General features: G+C 32.8%; 1 protein-coding gene across 4 annotated transcripts; it reads right to left on the bottom strand.

Annotated features, from left to right (window-relative positions):
- Positions 1-4,663: 4,663 nt before the first annotated feature.
- LOC120259018 (probable glycosyltransferase At3g07620) lies at positions 4,664-8,876 on the bottom strand. Of its 4 annotated transcripts, none has more exons than XM_039266541.1 (5): positions 8,783-8,876; positions 7,519-8,375; positions 7,311-7,441; positions 6,299-6,665; positions 4,664-5,503 (listed from the first exon to the last, which is right to left on the bottom strand). In XM_039266541.1, the coding sequence occupies exons 2-5, from the start codon at positions 8,359-8,361 to the stop codon at positions 4,835-4,837; spliced, it is 2,010 nt and encodes a 669-aa protein (XP_039122475.1). In that variant the 5' UTR covers positions 8,362-8,375; positions 8,783-8,876; the 3' UTR covers positions 4,664-4,834. The 4 variants fall into 4 exon arrangements, with proteins under 4 accessions (XP_039122475.1, XP_039122472.1, XP_039122474.1 ...); XM_039266538.1 differs by having other exon boundaries at positions 8,646-8,783; XM_039266540.1 differs by having other exon boundaries at positions 6,317-6,665; positions 8,646-8,783.
- Between the last annotated feature and the right edge of the window lie 17,828 nt (positions 8,877-26,704).

Here is a 26,704-nt window from a genome sequence, read left to right as displayed (position 1 = left end):
CTCTTTCATCTGACACACCCTTAATTAGCCCCTTAACTATGGCATACAATCTCGCCGAGGCATCCACATTATTAAGTAATTTTATTAGACCTACATATTATTACTTGTAATAATAATAATAATAGTAATAATAATAATAGGAAAAATTAAAAAAAAACTTATGGTTTCCCAATTTTGTGAAATAAGGACAAAAGTTTGTTTGTTTGTTTGTTTTTTTTTCTTTTTTAAACTTTGCAGTTTTTACAATTACAAAAAAAAAGAAGGAAAAACTATTAAAATAAATCCTTAACGGTGTTAACCCATATGGGTAAAATCATCAATTCATTTAAAAAACCTTTTATGCATAAAAGACAGCTTTTAAATGAAATAACAATTTTACCCCTATGAGTTAACACTTGTTAATGGTTTTTTCTTTTTGTTACTAGCTAAAGAAACACATAGTTATTAACTTCTATCCCTATTTTGCAAAAACTAGAAAAATCACTAGGGTTTTTGAAAAAATTTTCAACTATAATAAAAAATTAAAATCTAACACAAATTTTTTTATAAAAAAATTAAAAAGTATCCTTGTGAACACCGAAGGCTTCAAAAACTTCAAAACAAGCAAAATAGCTCCATGTCACTTTGATAAATGAAATGGCCTAGAACCATTGTTGTAATAGTTGAGTAGTAGTGTAATTAATTTTCATGCAAAATGTTTGGTGTTTGACTTCTATGCAAAGCATGGTTGAGGATGTAGTGTGAGAAAAAATAAATTTAAAAAAAAACACCTGGAAGCCATGCATTTTGGCAAATATACAAGGGTGAGGCTAAGCCGGGAAAAAAAACCAATAAAAATACGGATAAATAAAACAAAAGCACATGAATCTAATAAAGACTTACATTACAAAGATGATGCTCATTAACTTTAGGATCCAATCTTAGCACTATATAAATTAGCAATTCAATCTAAAGACTTAACATAATATCAACAAAGTAACATCTTACATCTAACAATATTCAATGTTCTGATTGCACACCATATTCAAACCAAAAAGCTTCAAATTTTTGTTGTTCTTATCAGAACACTTGGATTTATTACATGGCACAGAATAGTTTCATAAGAAAAATCTCAGCTTTCCATAGGGAAAGAAAAACATACAAGACTTTCTCACAACTGTCGCAACATAGTGTCTAATATTTTTAGTATTTTAAATTATCTTGGTATTTTGTAATTATCTTAGTTTTATTAGTTATTTAGGGCCCGTTTGGTGGACATGATAAGAACGAAAAGATATGATAGACTATCATATCCTGCTACTATCCTTTGTTTGGTGTGCCAATAGGATGTGATAGTCTTATCTTATTGGCTCACTTTATCATGCCGCCCACATGATAATGAATTCTATGGGGGGAGTTAGGATAGAAACTGGGGGGATATGATAAAAAATAAATTTACCTTTTTGTCCTATTATTTGGTTACTCTCCCTAAACTAGGGTTTCATTGTATATCTTCTTTTGATCTTAATGCTTGGGACAAAAAACTTGTCAACAACTAGATATGACACTAATTTCACTATTTAAGTAGGAGCAGTTAAAGTGTTTCTACTTCGATCTCGTGCTTGAGTAGATTATTTTTCATCTAAATCTCTTTTTTAATCATGTTTTATTTTTAGTTTCTCTAGTTCAATGATTTTTTTTCAAATTGATTTTGATGTGATCTATTTATTTTCCATTATTGAGTTTGTTAGTTTAGCTTTATGCTATGTTGATAACTTTGTGTATGATTTTTCTCCAAAAAAATTGGTATGGATTACAATATTTTCAAGTTGGTGATATTGCAATCTATATATTTGTGGACATTATATATAAGTTATTTATTTTTTTAAAATTTAAAATATACCGATAAATAAATCATTAAGGAAAAATCCAAAAAAAAAAGTATTTTTTTAAAAAAGATATATAACTATATTATAAAGGGTAATTTTGTCTATTTACATATCATTCATATCATATTATGTCATTATCCGGTTCACTTCAAATATAAAATAGGATAACAAAATGCTATATGATGGTTTATCTAGTGCGCATCAAACAAATGATAGGATATAGCTTATCATGCCCATATCCTTTCCTACTCCTATCCAATCTTTATATCATATCCGTCCATATCCTATCATGTCCACCAAACGGGCCCTTAGTTTAATTTAATTATCTAGTATTATGTAATTATTTTAATTTTATTTACTATTTTGTCCCCTAGTTTAGACCTCTATAAATACTTGTTTTAGGGTTTGTGAAATGGGATCAATGAATTAAAATTAATTTTCTTGTTTAGTCTTATTTGAGTGTTAGTTCTTGGATTAGAACTGAGTATCTGCTACGTCAGGTTAGAGCTCATTTGGAGAATGAAGTGTTGCAACAATTGGAGCGACGTTTAGAGCAACAGATGGATCTCAGATTCTGACATTTTGATGAGCGCTTTGAAAAAATTGTAGATCATCTAGATGCTCTACAAATTGATGCACATAGGAGACGGAATGACAATAGAAGGCCAGGGGTGGAGGTGGCTCGTGGTGTTCCTATTGACAGACGTCGTCCTGTCCCTATTCATATACAATATGAAGATTCAAAGGAAGAAGATGATTTTGAACCAAATTGGTTCGGACATCATTAACCATATGAAGGCCAGAGGGAGAGAAAAATTTATGGGCGTGTTGAAAGGGATGGTGAAGATTTCCGGTTAAGAGTGGATATCCCGTGTTTCAATGGAAGCTTGGCAATAGAAGAATTTTTGGATTGGATTGCGGAAATTGACAGATTTTTTGAGTACATGGAGACCCCTGTAGAGAAACGAGTTTGATTAGTAGCATACCGTTTGAAAGGGGGAGCATCTGCATGGTGGGAATGGATTTAATCCAGTAGAGAACGAGAAGGTAAAGATCCTGTACGAACTTGGTACAAGATGAAATATTTATTGAAGAGGGAGTTTCTACCCCCAGATTTTAAGCAAATCCTGTTTCAACAATACCAACATTGTCAACAGGGGGAGTCGGTTTGTCCATGAATACTTTGTGGAATTCATGAAACTGACTGACAGAAACAACCTCCTTGAATCAGAAAGGTAGCAGGTTGCAAGGTATTTGGAGGTCTTTGAAGGGGTTGAGGCCAGGACTCAGAGACAGAATCGGTTTACAAGTTATCCGAACTTTATTTGAGGCAAAGAGTATGGTCCTAAAGGCAGAGTTAATGCAATAAGAGCAAGGTAGGAGGAACCATGAAGATTACAAAGCCGTAGAGTCCAAAGAGTTTGAAGATCGTAGTAATAAGAACAACAACCAATATAGACGAAACAAGGCAGTAGAGACGGTAGATAAAGAAGGGAAGGATAAAGATGTAAGAAGAACAGAAAATCCATATGCCAAACCTACTGTGGGGAAGTGTTTCAAATATAATCAACCGAGACACAGATCAAATGAATGTCCCTTGAGGAAGACTGTAAACATTGTAGAGAAGAATGAAGAGATTATTTGTGAGCCAGATGGTGAAGAAGAAGAAGAATATGAAGCAGAAGAGAGGCAAGTTTATATTTTAAGGCAAACAATGTCAACTCCCAAAAGCCATCAGTTGATTAAAACTAAGGTGTTCAATACTATTATTGATGATGGAAATTGTGAAAAAATAATTAAGAAAGCTTTTAAAACTGAGGGCAAATATGAAAAAATTGATTAGGAAAGTGTTGATGAAAGAAAGAAGACCAATGAGAAGGATTTCTCGAGCATCTCGAAGAATCCAAGCTAAGGATGTAGTTATTTTCGAAGAGGAAGAGAAAGAAAGCTACTAAATGGAAAGATTTTAAAATAAAAAAAATTCAAATTTTGGAATGGTGATGGTTCGATGAAATATCCAATCACAAGCTTAATTGCCTAGTTTAAAACTCGAGGTCGAGTTGCTCTTGAGTGGAGATGAATGACGCAGCATAGTGTCTATTATTTTTAAGATTTTAAATTATCTTAGTTTTTTGTAATTATCTTAGTTTTATTAGTTATTTAGTTTTATTTAATTATCTAGTACTCTATAATTATTTTAGTTTTATTTACTATTTTGTCCTTAGTTTAGACCTCTATAAATACTTGTTTTAGGGTTTGTGAAAAAGAATCAATGAATTGAAATTAATTTTCTTATTTACTCTTATTTTATTTGAGTGTGAGTTATTGGATTATAATTGGGTATCCGTTGCGTCAACTACGTATCCATAAAGATCCTTAACCCTGTTATGAATACATTTTCCTTAACATTTCTGTATATTTCATGGGCTCAACAAACATTATCATATTCTCTACTCTTCATGTACAAATACAAAACCATCACCATATATTCTTATCTCATTAAATCTGTCTAAGCATCATAAGGTGAGTGGCTCCCAAACAATTGGGCTTGGAATTGAACAACTTCTTAGCTGGAAAGGCTACACAACAGAAGCAGAATCCTATAAACCAATGATCTTTTCTTCCATGGTTACCTCATCGTCAGAATTTTACACTTGTCTACTGACAATAAATTGACAATGGCATGAACAAATTGTATGCCATGCATAACTTAACTGATTTTTCACAATTGCATGTGCTTCCTGAAGTCTGCTGAATTAGACTAACAAAAGTTCAGAAATAAGCAATCAGTGAGAAACCGGTGAATGATTTCATTCCTTTCCATAGCTGCAGAGGTAGATGTTACAGAAAGGAAACACAAAGCATTGATTATATTCGAAGCTTTGTTTCCATATATACAGATATGTACATACTTGTCTGACAAATCCAACCAGTGGCTTCTTCACTATGAACATTTCAGAATGTAATCAAGTTCTTATCTGATACAATCTATTGTACCAAATAGAGTGAAGAGTCATATGAAACAAATCATACTTCACAGGCTTGGTGTGCCAAAGGAAGTGCTTTTGCACTTTCCTCACCCCCAACTGCAATTTAAGATACTTCTTTTCATGAATTGATACCAGTATTGATTTAAGTCGTGGTACATCTTTCTCTGGAAGGATCACAGCGAAGGCATCCCAATTCAAGACTTCAAAGAAAGGAGGCACGTAATTGTCTGATATAAGCACAGGGACGCACTCGTAGAAGATGGACTCAACTATGCGTGGGCTATTACCTTCATGACCGCTTGGGCAGAGGCAGTACTTACTGTTCTTCATATGCTGGATGTAATCCATCTTGTTCATGTTTATGGAAGACATGGGGCCGAAGATTTTCATGTCAGGATCTTTGTTCTCCCAATGTTGTAATAAGATCGGGCGGAGCCTGCCATGCAACTTGCCAGCAAAGAATGCAAGAATGTGTCTCTTGTTTGCAGGTCTTCCACCGATACCTCTGAGATGATACTGTCCAGCTGACCAAATGTAAATTTGAGGAAGTGAAACATCTTTGCCCAAAACAAAGCCACTATGCACATCAGCAGTGCAGAGGGCCCGGATTGCAAGAACCAAGGAGGATGCAGTTTCATATGGAGCCTGCAGGAACATATAGCATGAATCAGGATGATGGTGTTCTCTGCATGGAGAACTGCAACAATTTTTTCGATGATGCACAAGTTTACAAGACTATTTGGAATATCAAGTCAAGAAAATTGAGTTGGTAAACTAACCAAATAGAATTTATTTATGAATTTTGATGGTGTGAATGTTGAAAGGACTATATATGTTTCCAGTTTAAATTCTTCCCTTTTAACTTGAAAGTCAAATGTTTTTTAGTTCTTTCTTTAAACTATTTGTCTAAAGATTGTGCAATTAAATGACCCATGTAGCCTAATTAGTTTAATTGGATCTCTGAACCGACTTAGCTGTTGATATAACATGGCCAGATTAACTCACACCTTATGATCTTACTTATAAGAACCCAAAGTTTTATTTTGTTTTGCTTGTGAAGTTTCCATTGAAGTTCTATTATTCAAGATGTTAGCAGCCTTCCATGTCAACAAATTATATCAAATTTGTAACAAACTGGAAATTTGAATTAAAATTCAAGGAGCCAAATAAACTAGTCATATTTGGATATTTCACTGTATATTTTTCAGTTTACAGACATGCTGAACATTAGTCCCTAGTTCAAGGACTAAAGTTAACTTGAATCCTAATGAAATCTAACTAAAATATTGTTTAGCATACCAAAGAATGACAGAAACTGACACAGATATACACATACAATGCTAATATCAAATAACCTTGTTGAAACTGCTAAAGCTTCATGCATTGTGTGATATCTATAAATCAGATGAAATGATTCTAATAACCTTCAAATCCACTTACATGTTGTTTAAAACTTACCCAGTCATGGCAAGCAACAAGGAAATGGTCTGCTCCACCAGTCCTGTTCCAGAAAGGATATTTTGTTGCAATTTTGTCTAAATACTCCTTCAGACACAGCTCCATTAATGTCCGATTATGAGAATTGGGTACATACAAGGTAGATTGCAGCAACCGGGAACTGAAGGGCAAGTAAAACAAGTGAGCTTTTCTGGGATCCTTCACAATGAAGTTTCTATTTCCTTCCATCAATTTCATGAACCATCCTTCAGAAGAATAAATTCCATTGAGCAGTGGTTGATGGAATATTGGTTTTTGCCCTTCCTTATAAACATATACCTTCAGTGTCCGCACCATCAATTCATAGCTCCTACAGTTGACTTTAGTACCCATAAACAACTCATGTATAACTTTGGAATACAAACATTGGCAATCTCAATATATATTTGGTTGATGTCTATATTCAATTATTATTCAAAAACAATGTAACAGAGAAGCACAGACATAAAGACTAGTCTGTAGTCTTTGTGTTCCAACATTCAGAAATTGAGTATTTGCTATGATAGTAGAGCACTTGAATCCATTGATTCTACCTGCCCTGGCAGTAAATCTCACTAGAATTGTTTATGTTTTGCCAAGCAATGAACTCATTTATTCTTTTAAAATGTTCTCAAGTGAAATAATCAATTTGACACTAATGAATTTCAATGAGTTGAGTTAGATATAAATCAATAAATATTATGCCACTAAATAAATAAGATCACTTGCTTAAATTGATTGATTAAAGTTGAAACATAGGTATATAAGAGCTTCTGCTAAATAATAAAATATGAACAAGGAGAAATTGCATGTGTTGCTTTGTAAACAAACTAAGGTAACTTTCCTTTCACTGCCCTTCATCTCTAAACCTTCTTGATTAAAATATGTTGCCACATTTCTCAGAAGATAAACAAAGACATATTGATTACGTCAATTTTCACATGCACCATTTGAGGACATTTAGAAAAGAAAATACCTCTTAAACACAGATATGTTCCGAAAAGCTGGCGCATAAAGTTCCTGTATATTCTTGATAATAGGAGCACTCTCAATTTGAGCTCTGATGGCGAACAATTGCTGATCAAGTGATGATGGCCATCGAGGTCTCTGCAATGCAACAGAACATCAGGACTGGTCTGAAAGTAATTTCTTGAATACAAACAAGTGAGTTCACAGAAACAAACCATTGAATGATAGGCATTGCGATTCATGACTAAAAGGCGGTTCATTTCTGATATATATACTGGAGGTAATCCAATTGGATATCCCACAGGGAATCCCATATTCTTCTTCCTATTTATTGATAGAATTCTAAAACCAGTAAAATTTTCACCGGATGTAGCCCCATTCAGCATTGGTGTCTCCTGAAAAGTTTGACTTTGTCCAGAGAAAGAAGAACCTGATGCAGCATTCACAATAGTATCACTAGAATCATAATGAGATCTCCCTGCTGATTGATTTTTTATATCAGAAGCCAAATGAACAGATTCACGCCTGTCAGATGGAGACTCTTCATCTGGCTTTTTGAATTGCTCCAAAGGTAATGCCAGATTCAGTTTGCCAAGATCATTAAATGCACCATGGTCAAATTCTACAATCTTACCTACTGATGCTCTCTTCTGCAGACTATTACCTCGATCAATATCATCACCAGCATGATCACCACCCTCCAATTTTTCATCCCTTTCCTTATTATCATCGTCAAATTTGTTTCCCATATTCAAAGCTTCAAACTTCTTTGGTCCCTTGAAAACTACAGATGAATTCCCCGAATTCTGCAAACCATTTAAAAGGGAAAACTTCCCAATACTCACTGAAGTGGAAGAACTGCTACCACCATAGAGTGAACTACTTTTCTCCAAATCAAGAATCTCAACTTCACCAAAATGAGGTGACAGAGCACCTCTGGAAAGAAACCCTAAAATCTGAAAAACAAACACATTGAACACCATAATCCCCATCACCAAAACCATCCTCCTGGACCTGCTTTTACAACGCTTTTGAAACCCTATGCCACAATCTGCCATCAAATCACATAAACCTGCAGCTAGATCATGAAATTAGCAAGATAGGCAATACCAATTCTAAGATATGGATCAAATTACATGCTTTAGTACATCTGGAGTTCAAACACACACTTCATCACAAGAAAATAATCCTCAGATTTACCCAAACAAGTGAAAGAACAACTAAATTTAGCATTGAACACTACATTTTCTAAAACAGAATAACAAGAATTTGTAGAGTGAGAGATTTCTAGAAATCCTTCCATGTTTGTTTCCTAATAAGTTCAAGTTAGCAACAAATTCACCATGTTTTCTTGCATTTGTGAAGAAGAAGATCATCAAGCAAGCTCTCACATGTCATAAACTTGAAGAACATAATATTGAAAGATAACACACAGAAACCATATCAAAGCACAGAGAAAGACGAGGGATTTGGATTTACCTATCAGCTGATCTCTGTTCCTCAAGAGGAGAAATCTCTCTCTCTCTCTCTCTCACTCTCTTTCTCTGTGTCGCTTTCTCAGTGTGTTGGCCACGCACCCTTGAAGTAAACTTTATTGTTCCCAGATACTGTAGTAAATTCGTGTGCATTTTACTTATTGTACAAGAGTGGGTTATGCACCATAAAACAATTTATGATCTAATTTGTTTATCATAATAAGATAAATTAATATATAATTTTTTTGTGGTATATAATTAATTATTGTATTAATTGGAGAAATCATTTAATAAAATAAATAATATACACATAAACATAAAAAATACTGGTTTTTAAATTATCAGTTATTAAATTATTTTATGTTAAATATTTTTAAATTTTAATAACATTTTAATAATTTTTTGATTTTTTGGAATTTTTAATAATATTTTTAATATTTTAATAATATTTTGATATTATTAAATGTCACATCAACAACCTTAAAAAAAAACCTAATGGATATTAGAGAGAGGGATGAATTTTTCCAAAAATAGATAATAGGACCTCTTGCTGACAAAAAATATTAGAAGAAAGAAACAACCATGTTAGATTTAGTGGGTGTATTGTGGGTTAAAATTCACTAAATCACATAGGTAAATACTTACACAATCACACATAAACCAAACAGAAAGGAAGCATATGAAATTGGTAATTCAGTTCGGCACAACATTTACCTACGTGTGGGGAGTTAAGCCTGGAGATAAAAATCCACTAAAAAAGGGATATAAAAATGAGCACAACTCTCACACTCATCCTCAATAAGATAATTAAGAACTTTCTCTAGATTATCCGACACCCACTCACTCACCCACATACTTGGGTCTCTCTGGTGGCTCCTCCTAAATCTCAGAGTAAGGTCTTTCTATATAGACGTCTCAACGTCTCAAATGTAGTATCTCTCTCTTTTAGAATCTCCGTAGCTCCTAATTTGGACACTTTCCAAATTTAGTTGTTGTAACTCCTATTTGTAATCGAGTTTCCAATGCAACCCACATGCTGACCTTGACTGAGTTGCAGCTTCTATTGCAACACGACTTGGAAATGCCTCTAGTCCTCTTGAATGTGTCCAAGTCTGAATCAATCTAGTGGAATCCTCTCGATCTTGATCTACTAGCAATTAGCATGCCTGTTTATTTGTTATCAGCAATACCTTTGCAAAGGGTCACACCCCATATAACGCGTCTCTATTATATTAAATAATCTTTAAAAAATCTCCAAATGATCTTCAAATCTTTCTTTTCAAACTTGATCTTTATTCATCCAAGTTTGATTCTTCAATCTTCTTATTTCCAAACTTGATCTTCATTCATCCAAGTTTGATCTTCAAATATTTTTGCTTCCAAACTTGATTTTCATTTATCCATGTTTGAATCTCATAATCATTTAGTTTTCAAACTTGATCTTCATTTATCCAAGTTTGGTTCTTCATGATCTTGTCTCCAATATTATCCTTGTATAGCTTCAATGAGATCTTCGCCTCCATGTAGTTGATCTTCCGAACTTGATTCACTTGTCAAATATAGATATGTTTTCATATGGCCATTGCTTGCACTTCAAGAGAGATCCTTCACTTTCACTGTCTTGGCAAAAATAGCTCATCCAAAGATATCTCTTGCCTTCAGGATGATTCTTCTCTAATGCCATGTTATCTTGCCACATCATCATCTTTTGCCACATCATACTTAGTGCCATATCATCATGCTTTCACCGTTGACTCGTGTCAAATGATGCCAAATATGATCCCAGTTCTAATTGTAATACCTGCCCTTTGAGTTAGATCTAATCTTAGGGGTAAATTGGAAATTTTAGATTTCAATTAAATTATGATAAACTTAAATTCAATTATTAGTGCTTATCATACTAGGACCTTTACATTTGTAGTGAATTATTTCTAGATAAATGAATTTTAAACTAATTTAGTTAAATTTGGATATCTCTTAAATTTAAATATTAAATCCTTATTCTACTAGGACCTATACATTGGTGGTGGTAATCCTTATAAAGAGTTTGGAATTTTGCTATTTATAAAAACCCAAATTTCTCAACCTAAGCCCTATGTTCTACAATTAATCCTCTCTTTCTCTTCTAAGTCCTATTGTAGCAAACTTTGGGCAAGGATCCTACTTCTTTTCCTTCTACTTAGATCGAAGATTCAAGGTAAAATTGATCGTCCTATCTTCTTCATAATAATTTTTCTTGTTTTGGCACCATCATGCATCTTCCCCCTTAACTTTATTGATCTTTATGCTTTGATAAGAGATATTTGAAATTAGGAGATTTTTATTTTTGAATTTATGGATTTTGATAGATCTAGGGATTTGGGTTCCAAATATGAGAAATTTCTTGATTGATAAATCTTGTAATATAGATATGGCGTTTTATGGATTTGTTAATCTTCTATTAATTCAATGACTTATGAACTCGTGAGTGATTGGTATCATAGTAAACAAAGCACATTGTAGTTCGGCAACACTATAGCAATCAACCCTGAACTATAAATCGGGGCGGATGTAGTAACCAAGTAATTATTGTGGTTCGGTTCATTACTGTAGCAACATAAGCCTTTTGCAAATTTCTTCGAGTTTTCAATGTTGGGCTCGTTCCAACCTTAATTGAAAGTAGGTTGAGTTAATTGAAATCAATTTTAAGTCAAATTGAGCCCTAATTCTTTACGCATCAAATGTAGGACGTTTTTTTATTGCACAAATTCTATCTTACCAGCATGTTCTTTGTAGGTAAAATTTTGCATTTGATTGGTTTTGTTCTTAGGTGGTAAATCATCTAGTAAAGGACAAGAAGCTTGCGGAGGAGTGCCGCATTTAATCTCTTAGACTTACAAGTCTAAGTAAAGTGAGTGGATGCCATTCCCTGTAAAGTTATTTTTAAAATAGTTTTTCGTATTTGGTTTTTGAACGATCATGTCACTACTATATACAATGCTATGCCGAAATTCTTTACGTGGTTAATGTGGTTATTCTCGAGTTATGATATGCAATGCTATGTTTTTTAAAAAGGCCTTTATTTCAATTACATTGCCATGTGACATTTTGAATTTTGGTAACGGCTAGTCTGTGACTCAACTACTGCATTAGTAGTCTCCATGAACCGGCCTAGTAAGGGGTGGCTTTTGAGACTAGCTGACATTGGTTAACTATTCAAGAGGCGTGACGAGAACTTTAATTGGAAGTGGGTGGGTATCTCCACTCATTTTGAGACATTGTGTGTCATCTCAAGTGTGATCTCAAAGGCCAACGCCATAGTGGGCTTGACTTTATATTAGCAATGGATAACTAGCCTTGGTGGTCTTGTTCCTTATCGTAACGGGGCATTTGGTTTAGAGACGATTTCATGACCAACGCTTTTCTATACTTGAGTTTACATACGGCTCTTGAACCGTGGCTTATTAATGTTTTATATTAAATGGTTCACCATATTAAAAAACAAAAGAACTTATTTGTTGATTTCTTTTTCTATTATTATTATACTATTTTTGAAAAGTGATATCTTAAGATGATAAATTCCCTTTTGTTACTATAATAATAATAGAAAAAGAAATCAACAAATAAGTAACATGTAACTTATTTACTGAGTAACATGTAACTATGTTACTCATCCATTCTTCTTCCTATATTTTTTTCCCAAGGTTGTGATTGTTAGAGCTTTTGAATGCTAGGGTGTTGTGCTGGTCTTCATATCCATTATCTTTTCTTTTGAGTTTGTTACTAGCTCAAACTATAATATACTTGTTATAAGTGGATCCACAAGTGGGTAATTAGCCATTAATATTTGACTTCTCGCACTATTTTCAACAAAGTCGAATAAATATATACTTTATTTGATTTTACGTTTAGTGTTGCATTCTAATGCATATATATATATATATATATCACATGGCAATGTAATTGAAATAAAGACTTTTTTAAAACAAATGATAGTATATCATAACTCGAGAATAACCGCATAAAGAATTTCGGTGTAGCATAGTATATAGTAGTAACATGATCGTTCAATTACCAAATAGGAAAAACTATTTTGAAAATAACTTTTAGGGAAAGGCATCCACTCACTTTACATAGACTAATTAGTCTAAGAGACTAAATGCGGTACTCCTCTACAAGCACCTTGTCCTTACTTGATGATTTCCCACCTAAGAGTAAATCCAATTAAATGCAAAATTTTACCTACAAAGAACATGCATGTAAGATGAATATGTGCAATTCAAGTCCTCTGCGATGTGTAAATAATTAGGGCTCGATTTGGCTTAAAATTGATATTGATTGACTCAACCTACTTTCAAGTAAGTTTAGAATGAACCCAACATTGAAAGCTTGAAGAAATTTGAAAAAAGGCTTATGTTGCTACATTAATGAACCAACCTATAGTAACTACTTAGTTTCTACAGTACACCCCCGATTTATAGTGACAGGCCATTGCTACAATGACGCCGTGCTACAATATTTACTATTTGCTATAGTAGCAGCTGCTCACGAGCTCATAAGGCATTGAATTAATAGAAGATTAACAAATCCATAAAATGCCAAATCTATATTACAAGATTTATCAATCAAGAAATTTCTCATACTTGGTTCCAAATCCCTAGATCTATCAAAATCCATAAATTCAAAAATAAAAATCTCCCAATTTCAAAGATCTCCTATCAAAGCATAAAGATCAAAAAAGTTAAGGACGAAGATGCATGATTGTGCCAAAAATAAAAATTATTATGAAGAAGGTGGGATGATCAATTTTACCTTGAATCTTCGATCTAACTAGAAGGAAAAGGAAATGAGATCCTTTCTCAAAGTTTACTCCAAGAGGACTTAAAAGAGAAAGAGAGGATTCATTGTAGAACATAGGGCTTAGGTTGAGAGATTTGGGTTTTTATAAATAGGAAAATTCGAAACTCTCTCTAAGGATAACCACTACCAATGTATAGGTCCTAGTAGAATAAGGATTTAATATTTAAATTTAAGAAAAATCCAAATTTAACTAAATTAGTTTGAAATATATTTATCTAGAAATAATTCACTACAAATGTAAAGATCCTAGTAGGGTAAGCACTAATACATGAATTTAAGTTTATCTTAATTTAACAAAAAACTAAAATTACTAATTTGCCCCTAAGGTTAGGTCTAACTCGAAGGTGAGGTATAACACCAACATCCATTTTTACTATAATAAAGGGACTAAACTGAGTATTATACCTAAATTTGAATAGGGCACAAACCCTTATGCATTGTGGTAGAAGGGAGTCAAACTTATTTGTGATGTTAGGTAGCGATTTAAGTTAATATATATATATATATATATATATATATATATATATTGTAAGTTTAGATATAGTTAGTATCAAAATCTATTGCGTCTCATATAAGTAAAAAGAATATGAAATAGTTTTATATGTAAAAGAATCTAATAAGTTTTAAATAGTGTGTACCACTGGCTGGTTGCTTTTGCTCTAAAGTTCATGTCAATTACAATCTACAGAAAATTGACAAAAATTATAATATGCTTGTGATTATTGGTCAAGTGACTGTTACACTGCACAATTTGAAAATACAATGACCAAAGTGAATATATATATATATATATATATATATATATATATGAATCATCTCATAAAAGTATAAAAAATAAAATTAAAGATTCGAATTAGTTCTTATTTCTGTTCCATGTCCAGTACTATTATTAGTGATGTTAGTACGATAAACTTTTGGAATGATAAATGGTATGGGAGCTTCTCCCTAGCACTACTTTCATCCTCTATTTTTTTATGGCCTTAAAGTTGGAGGCTATTATTGAGTAACCCATTGTCAAGGGTAACCTTATTACATATAGATCCACTACTCAAGTAAAATTAGACTTGTCCATGAGTTTGGTCAGATTTAGTTTGAGTTAGGCCAAGATTCATAAATAACTAAATTCAAGTTTACCTTGCCCGACCTAGCTTGACAATATGGGACCTCGAATTCTACTAAAGCCAATATAGATTTGTGACTTTAAAACAACGACCAACACAAGCTCATCCAAGTAAGATTTTTCCTAAAATTATAAATTAATTATAAAGTGAAGTTCATAATAATATTAATGTCTAAATTAATGTCTAAAAACTATAACAAATTTAAATTCAAGCAATGGAAAATTAGAATATATCCGGATCTAAGTCTAAATGCAAAAATAAGTACAACTCAAGTCTAAACAAAGTGTATAACTGTACCAAATAAAATTAGTTCATATTTAAATAGATAAAGACATTCCTAATTGAAAACAAGAAGAGAAATCTCTTCTTTTTCCATAGTTTTCCAACTTGACAAATTTGAAAATAGTCTTCAGCACTAATGCAAAGTAGGACACAACATCAATCAAAATTGGCCAAGTTACAAAAGTGGTTGATTTCTTAATTGTAAGAATATTTTACTTGCAAAGTTCATTTTCCTCATCATTTTCATCATCACTAGAGAAAGAGACAACATCTCCCAATCCTAATATAAATATAAAATAAACAAACTAAGGAATCACAAAATAGTAATATCATAGCTATATATATACGAATTATCAAAAAGATTTACCTATTGAAAAGCCTTGACATGCATCCAATCATCAAAACAAACAATAGTTTGAACTATTATTGGTTTGAGTGAACTTTCTTATACAATTGATAACTTTTTTTACAATACTAAAAGTTGACTTTTGAACCTATAGTAGATATAGGCATTACCAAACGATCATAAGCCAATAGTGAAAGTTCATAATACCTTACTGAGCACTTTTAGACTATTACTCTAGGATATCAATATCACTTTCAACCTAAGTGATATTTCCTCCACATAAAGATCTAGTTGTGATTTTCACCTTCAGCTTCGATTTACTTAAATACTTTTTGTGATCTTCAATCTTAATCACAACCGTCAAGTTCATCCCAAGAACACTAGAATCTTACAAGTTAGATTCAACAAAATTATCCCACGTTAACTTCTAACCAAAGATGACAATTTAGATTTATAGCTCTTCAAATACTCATCATATAAGATTCTTAGAGTATTAAGAATGCTTAGAACAAATTTAGGGTTATGAGTGCTTTAGATTTTAGTATGACAATACTCAACATAGTTCAACTTGTAAAGATGATCTAAAATTGCCCATATTTATTGATTATCTATTGCATCTCCTTAACTATAGGAATTAAGAATGTATATAGACTTTAAACAATATCAACCAAGACATTACAAACTTTCCAAATCTCTCTAAATAAATATTTGGAGATAGATATTTATAACTAGAGAATAGTCAAGTATTACATCATAAAAAGGTTTAAAAAACTTGCAAAGAATTTGAGCAAGTCCTCACTCCTCAACATAAAGTGCGAAAAGTTGAAAATCTTTATCCCATTGCTCTTAGTAAGCTAACACATCTCAATATAGACCGTATTCAAGAATCAAATATATAGAGTTGCACCTAACACACATTTTGATGACATTTATTAGTTCCATTCAAGTGAGAACTTTTTTTAGTAATTTCATAAAATCTTTTTTTGTGAGGACAAAAATTATTTTCATATACTCTATCCCATTATGAATGATGCAACTTTTGTAGTATGTTAGAAAGTGCACTTTGAGAGATCCAATTAATGGGTTGAATAAAGAAAATAAAAAACTCGGGAAATTATAATCACAAAGGAATAAAAAGATATGTGCAAAGGCCCTTGAATGTAATGCAGTAAAGTCACATACAAGCTAAGACACCAACCTAGACTTGTTCTTAGACCTCCCTATAATCAAGAAACCCTCTTATTTGGTTTAATGCACTTCATTAAGTAGATAATTAATTTAGAATTATCAAGCTAGGCTTAACTTTTGAATTTACTTTCCGGGTTACTTCCATATCCAGGCAACTCTCTTCATTAAGGTATCCATTCTACCCCTTTTTCCCTTCTAAATGTATATAAATTTCTACAACCAAGAAACTACCTTATGTAATACTCTTAATAAAAAAAATATGTAATTAAAGAATAAACTAACCTAAATGCAAACTCTCATATCTGAGTAAAATAGGATAGAAAAGTTAGATGTGATAGTTTTTCAATCATTAATTAGATTATAATTCTAATTTTAGGAATCCATAATTGGGAAGCTCCCATTTATAGGAACCTCTCTTAACCTTCCTCACTCTCTTATTAGACACTAGATACTCATATTGGAACAATCTAGATGAGAATAGGAGGATTCTTGAAAATTCTCTTGAATTAATTCAAAATCAAAAAAATCCAAGATTGAAACTTTTAATCCTTAATTCTTAAAATAGTAGCACTCCCATAAAGAAAAAAATTATGATCAAGTTCTGACGCAGCGGGATAAGGTTGAAGACTTGTTTAGTCTGAGAATTCCCATGTCAACAACAAAGTAAAAGTCTAAATCCTGTTTAGTCTAAGAATACCTAGGGATTTAGAGGAAAACAAAGAACAACTAGAATTTTATTTCATTTCAAACTGATTTTCATAGTCAGAAGACTTACAATTAAATAGACCAACAAGAAAAACCCTAAAAACATAAAAAGGGAAACAAATTGAAAATTTTCCAAAAACTGAAAAAAATTCCCAATTGACATTATGGAAATAAAAATCATAACTAAACAAAGCGAATACCAAAAATGGTGCCTCAATCAGAGATTCATAGCATAAGATATGGCTAGACGAAATCTTTCCATAAACGACAAAATTGATGTTTTTGAGGTCAAGATGATGGAATTTGGCCGAAAACCGATGTGACAAGCTTGTGACTTGTGTTTGTTGACCCGTTTTCTATCTAATGGGGCCTTCTGATCACCAAAATTAGCCGTTCGGGAAATTACTAAAATGACCCCGCCTAGGTCATCACGTCCCACTTGTCCATGTAGGCGCATGCTAGTTCATCAATCCGGTCAGCATCAAGTTCTCAAGAATAGGATTAATACATTATCATGGATTTATGGGACTAAAATTCAATAAATGAATGAATTATTAGATCAAATCAAACCCTAAAATTTTATGAATTCAAGAAAATAGAGTAGATTGCCTATCCACCATCACATAATCATTTAAACATGAAGTTAAATTTCACAAACTCAAAATTTATTCATTCAAAGATGAAAATAAAAAGAAAGATTAGCATAAAGGGTTCACCCCTAACTAGAGAATATCTACCCAATCATATATACAAAATACAAGTAAATAATGGTTTTTTTTTAAAATTCTTCATAGAGAAGAGATACAAAGATTCAACTCTAGGATTTGGAAAATATCTTCATCTTGATCCTTTTCTTTAAGCTTAATCTTCATCATTGACTCTTCTCTTGTTTCAAAACCCTCTAAAGATTCTTCATAGATTTAGATCTATATATAAACCTCAAAACTTCTAGAACATCACAGGTTAAAATTGTCACTAAAATGACAAATTTAGTTAGTTAGTTTTCCCGTAAGATCATTAATCGTGTTATAGTCTAGCTGTATTCAAACTACCACTCAATACTATTGGGTTCAATCCTATTAACCTAGTCCATTTTCTTCCTAACTTTCTTCAAGTTTCACATAGAATTTGAAAATAAAAATGTTGAATAGCAGACATGCAGAGCTTAGAGAGATCTTTCCAAAAAGTCTTTACTTGGCCCAGTTGGATAAAAATTGAGTGAGTTATAGCCATATCCGCTTAGTTTTATAGTCAACTCATGCCAAATATCATCCTTTACTTTATTTACTCCATTTCAAACCATTTTTCTACTAAAAACTTATTGTTTTTGTGTTAATTAAAATCATTTAAAACATATCAAAAAGCATTCATCCTCCAATAATACAAAAGTTAGACTAAAATATGAAGTTTAGGTTCACAAAAGACAATAAACACAACTAGAAACACTAGGAAAAACACTACAAACTCTCTACTCATCGATGAACTTTACCAATAACATGATTAATAAGTTTCATACTAGCTTGATCAGTGAAATTCAGAAATATCTATAACATCACTACAAGAAAAACAGTAATTAGCTAGGGAAAATTCCCTATGTAAAATGCTAGAATCCATGGGTAATATTATTTAACAAGGGATTTCCCAGGGATTACCATCCATGGATAAAAGCCTTGGAGGTAATAATTTCCTAAGGGATTTTATAATCCCTCGCTAAATAACAATGAATTATTCCCTGGGTAAATAATAAATTTTCTAAGTAATTTCTGTTAACCAATTCTTAATAGATGAGGAATTTATTATAAAATGTTTCCTAGGCAATCCTTAAGTAAATTTAGCAAGCAATTTTTCCTAAGTAATCCATTGCTAAATTTTCAAAAATTGAACTGTTAAAGCAATATGTAATCCCTATGTAATAATTCCTAGGTATTATTGCTCGAGTAATTCATTAATATTTGAATGCAGCAACAATGAATAAATTCCTTTGTTATCCCTTGCTAAATATACTTTAAGATTATTTCCTAAATGATTCATGGATAATAAAATTTGAAAATGCGATTAAAATTTGTAAATAGGACGGATTATTTCCTAGGTGATCCTTGGATAATAAAATTTCAAAAGTGGATTATCCCCTAGATATGATGTCTTGTCCCAAATTTAGCAATTTTTTTTAAATAAAACCATAAGAAATCTACTTCAAAACATAATATTTAACCCACTCTTGCAGTCTAGCTTGCTCCTTTAAATGGGAAATGCTCAACTGGTCAATCCTATAAAAATATGATGAAAAAATAGTTGTTAGCATGAATACTGTAAGATATTTATGGAAAAGAGAAGATACAAAAATTATAATATACTATGCCAAATCAAGAGCAATGGAATCAATATAATCTTCCTCTTTACAAGTTGAAGCAATATCCGATGAAATTGAATTTGGATCTAAGTAATAAAGTTAGAAAATAATTAGCTAAGTTATTAATAGGAATCATAATAAAAAAATTAAAAAATTTAAATTTACCTTACAATTGATTCACTAACAAACTTTGGGCACAAGTCAAAGCTTCCACCATAATTGGATGAAATCTACTACCATACGGACTCAACAATCGCCACCTGTACAAATTGTAGACTCCTAAGCCATTGTGGACACATGTATAGCAAAATATCTTTAGCTATCTCTTGCATTTTGAGATATTTGATGCCAGCTGTCCTCTACCATTTCAATATGTCAAAATCAGGAGATCTTGGTATGACATCTTCCTCTAAATAGTAGTCAAACTCTCTCCTTACATGTGTAATTTTGCTTTCCTTCTTATTGCCAAATTCAATCATATCCATCTGAAAAGTTTTTTTTGTTGAACCAAAGTGGAAGCAGTGTTTTTCATAACTCCAAGATTTGGAAACTTGTTTTCATATTTAGAAATCAAGTCACGGCAAATCTTGTCAATTCTATCTATTTCCATATCACAAACATCTCCATATATATCAGAAAAATGATATTCCAACATGCATTTATTGTATCTTGGATCAAACATTATTTCTACCACCATAAAGCCACGAACTACAATACAATATTTATCAAATTTTTCTAGCATCCAACCATTAATCCAATAGTCATATTAGAATCCAAAAGCCACTCGGACATAGCTAATTTGATCTCACAAATCTTTGGAAATTAAATTTTTCTGGCTGGGTACTTAGAACCTAAAAGCATCTCAGTCGCCTTGTAAAACAATTGCAACTTTCCAATAATTAATCTTGCATTTTCCCAATCTGCCTCTGTTGGACAAATCTTGCACATGGGATCTCTTAGATTTGCACGGTTGAGCACATCTTCATAAAATAAAGCAATCTCAATCATAAATATGTCGAGTTCCATCTTGTTTTGCAATTAGGGAATAATTTTTGGGAATTTGGAATGCACAATTTTCTAGCCGACTCCTTATTCTTTTTTGGAGTAGCTGTCCAAAACTGAACACTATCATGAATTCTATCTATGCCATCACCAATGACATGCAACATATCCTTGATAATTAAATTTAAAATATACGCACAACAATGCATATGAAAAAAATCCCCTCCAAGCATAAGTGATTTCGGATGAAGTTTATCAAGCAAAAGATTTACAACTCCATCATTAACTAAACAATTATCTAAAGTAATAGTGGATAATCTTTTGTCAAATCCCCAGTCTAAAAGAATTTTCATCAACTCATTTGCAATTACTTCATTTGTGTGTGGTGTAGGGACATAACAATACCTACATATACATATCACCAAATAACATTTAATGAAAAGTAAAAGGCGTTTAAAAATGATATAATAAAATATGTATAAAATCATGTCTAGATTATATTCATTCACTAACTTAGATATCAATACAAATAAATAATTAACTATGATCACTTTATTTAAAATCATGCCTTAAGATTCACTTTTGTAAAGGCAGTGAGCTCCATGTACCCTTTCTTTTGGTGAACCTCTTTTCACATATTAGTTGTAATTGCAGTTTTGCTATCATTTGCCTTAATCATTTTCATTGTTTCAACTTTTGCACCTTGTAAATTTTGAGGATATCATTCTTTATTGTATTTCAGACAGAACCATTAAACAATGGTTGGAGAAGAGATGTATACCTCCTAAACCTAACATGATCAATCATGGACAAAGGGCACTCATAAATTATTATCATTTGAGCAAGTTCTTTTCTCGCCAAGGCTTGGTGAAAAGCATAATTGGTAAGCTTTGTTCCATCACCCTTACTTTGCTTTACTACCATAAGTTATTGTTTAATATCTTTATGTGTTAGCTTTGGACATCACTTCAAGTGGTCATTTACATGTGTAGTTCCATTTTTAGATTTTCCACCAAGCATCCTTATGCAAATAATTGCATATTTCTTTCCATTCTTCATTAATTTGTTGTCTTGTAAAACGTTCCCACACAACTGATTTTAATTTTTTTCCGGGTTATAAATACTGATATCATAATCAGTTGAAGGTGTTGAAAAAGTTTTATCTGTAGTTGGAGTGGCATTTGAAATTGGAGTCGGAGTTGAAGATTCACAAACTACACCTATTGGTGAAGGAGTAGGAACTAACTTTGCATTAGTATTTTCAATGGGAGTTGAAGATTGAGATTCACCATCCATGATAAACAAATTCTACCTTTAAAGTAAAATATTACATGGGCAAATAAAAAATTGTCCTCTTAAAAATATAGCAACAACAAGATTACTATAAAAAAAAGGTTCAAAAATTTTAAGATGTTAATGTAGGTCAATGGAATTTTTATAAAACAAATTGTGGAATTGGTAAATAAGTAATCTCATGGGCATTATATTTCCTCAAACAATATTAACAAGGAAAAATTAGTTAGTCAAAGAAAAAAGTATCAAAGAAGCCTTACATATCATATAAGCCAATTCAAAACCAAGGTATAGAACAATGCTATTTATTAAGAGAGACAATTCAAAACTAAACTTACGAGAAACAAACAAATTAACAATTTAATGAAGCAAATATATGTTTAAATTTTAAAACAATATAATAAAAACTATATACTAACAATGACTATATTTTTACTAACATTGTAAGTCCCATTCAGAGACCTATGAGTTGGGTGATGATAAGTGCTAGAAAGTTTATATTTTACATATCATTATACTACATTTAGCATAAGATTTGACATGTTTGGAATATAATTAGTTCAAAAATTCATTCTTTTGTTCACAACTGGATTTATTTCTGTTTTAGGGACAAAGAAGTGAATTCGGGGGTGTTTGGAAGCAAAATGGACTAAGTTGATGAATCAGAGTTTCACCATGGCTCACAACGGTCATGGTAACATCTCACCATGGCCCTTGTCCACACTCAACACTGCTTTTATCAAGCCGTGGTAGTGTGGATTCATTGGAAGTAACACAAAAGCAACAACGGCCTCACCACGGCTATTGTGAACCCTTGATGACAGTGATCCATCCACACAACGCCAAAAGAAGCCATGCCAGGACTCGACTTGGAGCCCACGTGATAATTTACTCACTACGAGCATCATAACGCCCATGGTGAGGCCCTGATGGACTCGATCCTATATATACCCTAGGGTTTTCTTTTTGATTTTGGGGAGATCCTTTTGCGGAATAACATAGTTCTGGAGATCTGAGTGGTTGAAGATGACTTTCTTCACTTTTTCAGCAGATTCCGGTGAGTTTTCCAAGAGAGAGTCAACATTCATCATTTGAGGAGGCCGCACAAAGAGATTTGGTGCGGTCTTGTTAATCTTGGGATCCTCTCAACCTCAACCTTCGCGGACCTATTGGAGGGAGTTAGTTTAGGAATTTTTTAACATTATTCTTTGGTCTTATGGTTCTATCTTTATTTATATCTTTATTTGTGATCCACAAGATCCCAATTCGAGGTGAATTGTATGTCTAGATCCCTCGATTATTGCTTATGAATTTTGATTGTTAAATTCAATAAATCTTTCTAGTTTATGTGATTCATTGCATGCTTTGAATGATATTCTTGTTAATGTAGATGAGGAAGATATGCACCTACATTAGAACACACATGCCATGTTAGATCTATGCATGCGCTAAGAGATTAGGCATAATTAGGTTTCTGGATTACGGATTGATTGCCCCTTAGGTTTAGGGTTTGATTTGTCCCTTCTAGAGGAATTCTTGTACTTAAGACAAACATAGGAGGCTGTGGGTAGGAAGAGATTCCATCTTAAGTTTCTACTGATTTAGACTTGGTTGCCAAGAGATTAGGACCAGTAGGCCATTGAATTCTCCCTGTTCAATACTAGAATATGATTATTGTACTCCACACCTATCCTAAATAATAATCAAGATAACTATCATACAACCACTCAACTCCTTCCAATTGTGCTTAACAATTCTCTAATTTTATTGTTTAATAATTTGTAGAAGTAGACAAAAAAACAACATAAACGTTTAGGCTATTGATTAAGCGAAAAGGAAGTAATAGGAGCCTCTTGCCATTTCTGGGAAAATACGACCCTCATGCTTACCCACAAGGTATTACTTGATGACTCGTACACTTGTGGTATTCATGGACTCATTGTAGCATTATTTGCATATTCATACTCACAACGCACACATTAGAGGTCAGTCAGATGATAGGTTATAGTTGGCGAAGGAGGAGCAGAGATGGTGTTGGTGCATTGCCATGAAGGTTGTGCGTTAGTGAAGACGTTGATGAAGGTTTGTTGAGCATCAAAAGGCCATGCTAAGGGGATTAATAATGCTTGAAAGAATTGGGAGATGGGGGAGGTTTCAAGAAAATTATTATTTGGATTTTGTCTGACATCTCTCTATCTCTATTATTCTTTCATTCATCTTCTCATTATTATTAATATAATTATTATTATTTGGATTTTGGTTTGAGATTCAAATACATATCTTGTGTTGGTATTTATTTCACTACATGAAAAAAAATCATAAATTTCTGAATTGATGTACAGACAGAGACCAAAAGAATAAAAACAAAAGTTTTTTCTTAGGCATAAACAAAAGCTCTGTAATCTCAAAGATCCAGAATCAAACCAGTAGTTAAACTCTAATATACAGAACTAGATCAAGAATTCTTGCCCAGCATCTCCAAAGGAGGAATAAAACAATCAGTAGATACAATCAAAACTCTATTTTTACTTAAAAGCATGCACAAGAACACCCAACTAAATTTCACAGTTTCATAAGAAATTTGAAACACCAAAAAAAAGAGAGAAATTGGAGAAATCTTAGACCTTGAAATCTTGGATAGCTTGGTTCGATTAACCAAAAGGTGATCTATGAGGCGATAGCTTCGTCTATTCACTTGCTAAAACACACACACGTGTGTGTGCACACAACATAAATTCATAATCCTAAACTATATTTAAAAAAAGAAAAAAAGAAAAAAAGAGGTGGTTTAGGGGAATAAGATCTACTCACTTCTTAGAGAGAAAGAGAGCAATGGCTACTGGCGATCAATAATGAAGAAGGTTTAGGTGATGATGGCCCATGGAAGTATGGAACTAGGATTTGGAAAGTGAAAACCCTGAAATCATCATCCTTAAGTGCATGTTAGTGCTATTCCTAAGCAGAGTAATGTGTTCATAGCTAGGATTTGATCTCACTAACTTCTAGGTATGTATCAATCGTTCAAGATATATCTAATATATAAGCCTAACTATGTAATATTTGGGATGAGGTGGAGAGAGGCAAATTTAAAATAGGTGTTTACAAAAATTGCCCCACCCCAGCTTTTTGAAAGAAAAATCCCCGCCCTACCCTCACCTTGCCCAGCCTTTCCAAAGGAAAAAAACAACTCCAATCAGGTGCCAAAACAATGGAGCAAAGGCTTAATTTTATAATAGATTTTCATAATTTGATTTTATAATAAAAAAATTGAGAAAAGCTTAAACATAAAGTATCTATAGTCTTGTACCATGAATGCAAAATGCCAATTTATTAATACTAAAAATCATGCCAATACTGGTTTAATTTTAATCAAACTTTAACACCGGTTTAATTTTGAGAGTGTATTGGACTGCAGAGATTCCTAATCTATGCCAATGCAATTCTCAATGCTATTAGCACCTAATCCGATATGAAGCTGAGTTGGAATCTCTTCCTAACCTTTTTCACAAAGCTAACCTAATTCTTTCTACGATTGCATTAAATGGTTTTATAAGTCGTTTTATTAGGTTTTACCCTAATCCAGAGAGTTTGAGATGCCCTATGTATAGGAGTGTCTACAATCCATTTCACCTATTGTAGATCTATATGTAATTAGATTTCTCAGTCACAATCATATATATTAAAACACAAATTAGATCTCTCACTATAGGACTATTGTTTCAAGTGCAAAGACCAATCATTATGTTCCCTAACTAATGCTTAATGAGTCATGGAGATCCTTAAACACACGGTCCCAAAACTTAAGGTCAATCGTGACTAACCCTACACTATGCCCTTGTTGAGAAATCTCTCAGTCTCGACACCTCACACTGTGGTAGGTTGCTTTAGGCTCTAGGGATTCCAAGTGATAAACCTTATTTCCTAAAATAGATCTAACCCTTTTGAAAAGGTGAAAGACCCCTAGTCACAACTAAGCCCCAAATACTAAGGATTACTTCAACGTTTCACTCTGTTGCTTGCGCAACTAAGCCCCAGCGGAGTTCGTCTCTTAGCATTTCACTCTATTGTGACCACAAAAAACTCTTGGAACATGGAGGTAGGATAAATCATACAGGAGAGGAAAGGGGACGCTCCGCTACCTCTCGACTCACCGTCTTAACCCTCTCCAATCTAGTATTGTCTAACCCTTATGGTGTGTCACTCATCCACAAGAATTACCAAAATGGATTCTCTAACCTAGTGTCACTCTAAGGGAAAATCAACTCAATGAGAATTCAAGATTGGAACTCAATTAAAATATCAATTAAAGGAAGCATAATAAAAAGTCAAAGAAACAACATCATCCTAGGGTTTACAAGTCCAAGTACCTACTAGGGGTTTAGCTCTCCATGGAGTCAAATACAATCAATAATAAAATCGAAAGTAAAAATATGGAATCCATGAATAAAACCTTCTTGGTGTTCGTGTTGATGGTCTTGTGGAGCGGCCGCGTCTTCTCCAAAGGTCCCCTCGTCAAGCCTAGGGCACACCTCGCCGGATCGTTGTTGACGAAACCTCCCCCAATAACTCTCTTCCAAAATAATTCAATTTAAGACACGATGTCGAAGGTCGTAAACCCTTTCAAAACCTAGCCAAAGTCTCTCCAAAACCCTAGCTGCGAGCACCTCCAAAGGTGGAAGAAAAATAGTCAAAAGATGGAAAAGAGGATTCTAAAATCGGGCTGAAATCGCAACTTAAATAGAGGTGGAATCAGGCATCCACACGGGTGTATGGAATTTCCACATGCCCGTGTGAATCTCT

This window comes from Dioscorea cayenensis, chromosome 4 (genome assembly GCF_009730915.1).
Source record: "Dioscorea cayenensis subsp. rotundata cultivar TDr96_F1 chromosome 4, TDr96_F1_v2_PseudoChromosome.rev07_lg8_w22 25.fasta, whole genome shotgun sequence".
Lineage (NCBI taxonomy): Eukaryota > Viridiplantae > Streptophyta > Magnoliopsida > Dioscoreales > Dioscoreaceae > Dioscorea > Dioscorea cayenensis.
Note: the sequence above shows the minus strand (reverse complement) of the source record. Positions and strands in the feature narration are given on the sequence as shown.

What these genes read in the sequence shown, in the direction of transcription:
- LOC120259018 (XM_039266538.1), bottom strand. Translation starts at nt 8,679, where the DNA reads ATGATCTTCTTCTTCACAAATGCAAGAAAACATG. An exon ending in AACATATCTGTGTTTAAGAG is followed by an intron (nt 6,666 to 7,310) that starts GTATTTTCTTTT and finishes AGTCAACTGTAG; the next exon opens with GAGCTATGAATTGATGGTGC. An exon ending in GGGTAAGTTTTAAACAACAT is followed by an intron (nt 5,504 to 6,298) that starts GTAAGTGGATTT and finishes ATGTTCCTGCAG; the next exon opens with GCTCCATATGAAACTGCATC.